The sequence below is a fragment of the Austrofundulus limnaeus genome, unplaced genomic scaffold (assembly GCF_001266775.1).
Source record: "Austrofundulus limnaeus strain Quisiro unplaced genomic scaffold, Austrofundulus_limnaeus-1.0 Scaffold542, whole genome shotgun sequence".
NCBI lineage: Eukaryota > Metazoa > Chordata > Actinopteri > Cyprinodontiformes > Rivulidae > Austrofundulus > Austrofundulus limnaeus.
In genome coordinates this window covers 198,249-200,477 of record NW_013952944.1, presented here as the reverse complement: position 1 = coordinate 200,477, position 2,229 = coordinate 198,249, and the positions used below count along the sequence as shown (strand labels likewise).

General features: G+C 35.5%; 1 protein-coding gene across 1 annotated transcript in view; it reads right to left on the bottom strand.

Annotated features, from left to right (window-relative positions):
* Positions 1–2,229, bottom strand: part of adgrf3a (adhesion G protein-coupled receptor F3a) — an 11,460-nt gene that overhangs the window by 6,855 nt on the left and 2,376 nt on the right. The window contains exons 2-4 of the mRNA XM_014026320.1: positions 1,785–1,896; positions 1,546–1,618; positions 900–1,076 (exon numbers count right to left, since the gene is read on the bottom strand). Of these exons, the coding sequence (XP_013881774.1) occupies positions 900–1,076; positions 1,546–1,618; positions 1,785–1,896 (362 nt within the window). The remainder of the gene's footprint in view (positions 1–899; positions 1,077–1,545; positions 1,619–1,784; positions 1,897–2,229) is intronic.

Genomic DNA, 2,229 nt, shown 5'->3' with positions numbered 1-2,229 from the left:
GTGTTGTGGTTTTTGCTTTTGTGTTGTGACTTTTGCTGTCGTGTTGTGGTTTTTGCAGTTGTGTTGTGGTTTTTGCTGTCGTGTTGTGGTTTTTGCTGTCTTGTGGTTTTTGCTGTCGTGTTGTAGTTTTTGCTGTCGTGTTTTGGTTTTTGCTGTCGTGTTGTGGTTTTTGCTGTCTTGTGGTTTTTGCTGTCTTGTGGTTTTTGCTGTCGTGTTGTGGTTTTTGTTGTTGTGTTGTAGTTTTTGCTGTCGTGTTTTGGTTTTTGCTGTCGTGTTGTGGTTTTTGCTGTCTTGTGGTTTTTGCTGTCTTGTGGTTTTTGCTGTCGTGTTGTGGTTTTTGCTGTTGTGTTGTGGTTTTTGCTGTCGTGTTGTGGTTTTTGCTGTTGTGTTGTGGTTTTTGCTGTCTTGTTGTGGTTTTTGCTGTTGTGTTGTGGTTTTTGCTGTTGTGTTGTGGTTTTTGCATTCTGTTGACCCTTTTGGGCCACTGTAGAAGAACACAGAGAAAGTATGCAGTATGTACTGTACATGTATGCATACTGCATACTTTCTCTGTGTTCTTCTACAGTAAAAGTATGCAGTATGTACTGTATATGTATACATACTGCATACTTTCTCTGTGTTCTTCTACAGTGAAAGTATGCAGTATGTAAATGTTTGCAGTAATTTTAGGTCTTTTAGTAACTTTTAGTTTTCACACTGGAATAAAAGGAAACAGAAAGTAGTAATACATTTAATTATAGTGTACTCTAAAGAAAAAAAAACAAATCTACATGTAATAAATAACACTCATGATGGACTTCATTTCATGAAATTATTATACTAAATAAAAAGTTGCAGTATTCATTATTCAACTACGTTTATGTCCTTAAAACATAAAATAAAGATGATGTTATACTTACATCTATTGCGCTGACATTTTGTATGCTTTTTATTTTACTGTTTAAGGTCTGGAGTACCTCCACTGAGGTGTTCACATTAGCAACAGTCGCTAATGTTGCTGTCCTGGTGACTTTATTAAAGCGAGAAAATGCTTGTGCTGCATTTGCATCCAGTTCACCCAGTCCATTGTCACTAATCTGTAAACACAGTAAAGATCAGTATAAGTTAAAGACACAACATCTGTCAAAAAGATAAATGAGTACAGATTAGTATGAAAGTACTCTTTATTTGTGTAATAATGTATCTTAATAAAATGTAAAGTAAAAACAAATAATATAGTTTAAAGTAATCTTTAGATAATGCCAACTTTAATTTCTTACTTTAGGTACTGCTGTTATAATTACTTTAAATTTGAGATGAAGTTTTGGTACCAATCAATATTAAAGCCCGATATGTACCTGGTACTAAGTTAGAACCAGGTACACTACAGTACTTGCTTGTTGCTGAGATTTTGTTAGCATAGCTTGTCCTGCCCGTTGGTGGGTGCATAGATTCAAGTATGTACTATATGTTGTACTCCCCAGTATGTACCCAAATGTATTGTGTATTACTACAAACTTGTTGATGAAATGAAGAAAAGTTGAAAAGTACTGAAAGTTTACATACATGAGCAAACTGTAGCACATCATGGAGATCCTGATTCACACATTCTGAAACCTCCGGTCCCCAATTTCCCTGACTGAAACAATGAATTAAAATTAATTATTTCCCAACAGAAAATTAGTTTTTAATAAAACTTTACATTTTTCCATTTTCGATTGTTTGCTCGTAAGAGTACAACCAGTTATGTTGAGTTTTTTTTTTTCAGTATGTGTTGGTGGAAGTGATCAGTGTTCAGTTTTTACTTGTTGCAGGGTCTTTTTCTGGATCCAGCCTGATTTATACATTTGATTTCAGCTGTAAATCCAGCCTTGGTGTCTTGCCAATCACCCTCAGCTGCACAGTACTGTTCTCCAACTATTCAACAGAAAAACAGATTAACTAATTATTTTTTTTTCATTAATTTAACACAGAGATCTAACAACAATAATTTGTGTCTTTAAAAGCTTTAAGAAAAATAAATGTATTTTACCAGTGTTACACCATATTTTGTGACCGTCACATATTGTGACCAGAGGGGGCGCTGTTACTTTTCTACAACGGAACTTGGCCGAACATGACCACAAAGAAGAATATGATACGCCAACAGTGTAATGGTGCGTTCACACCGAACGCGATTTCAGCATCAGGAGCAGCAGTTTTACATACAAAGTCTATGGTGGACGCGCTTCAATCAGCGTCGGGAAGTGC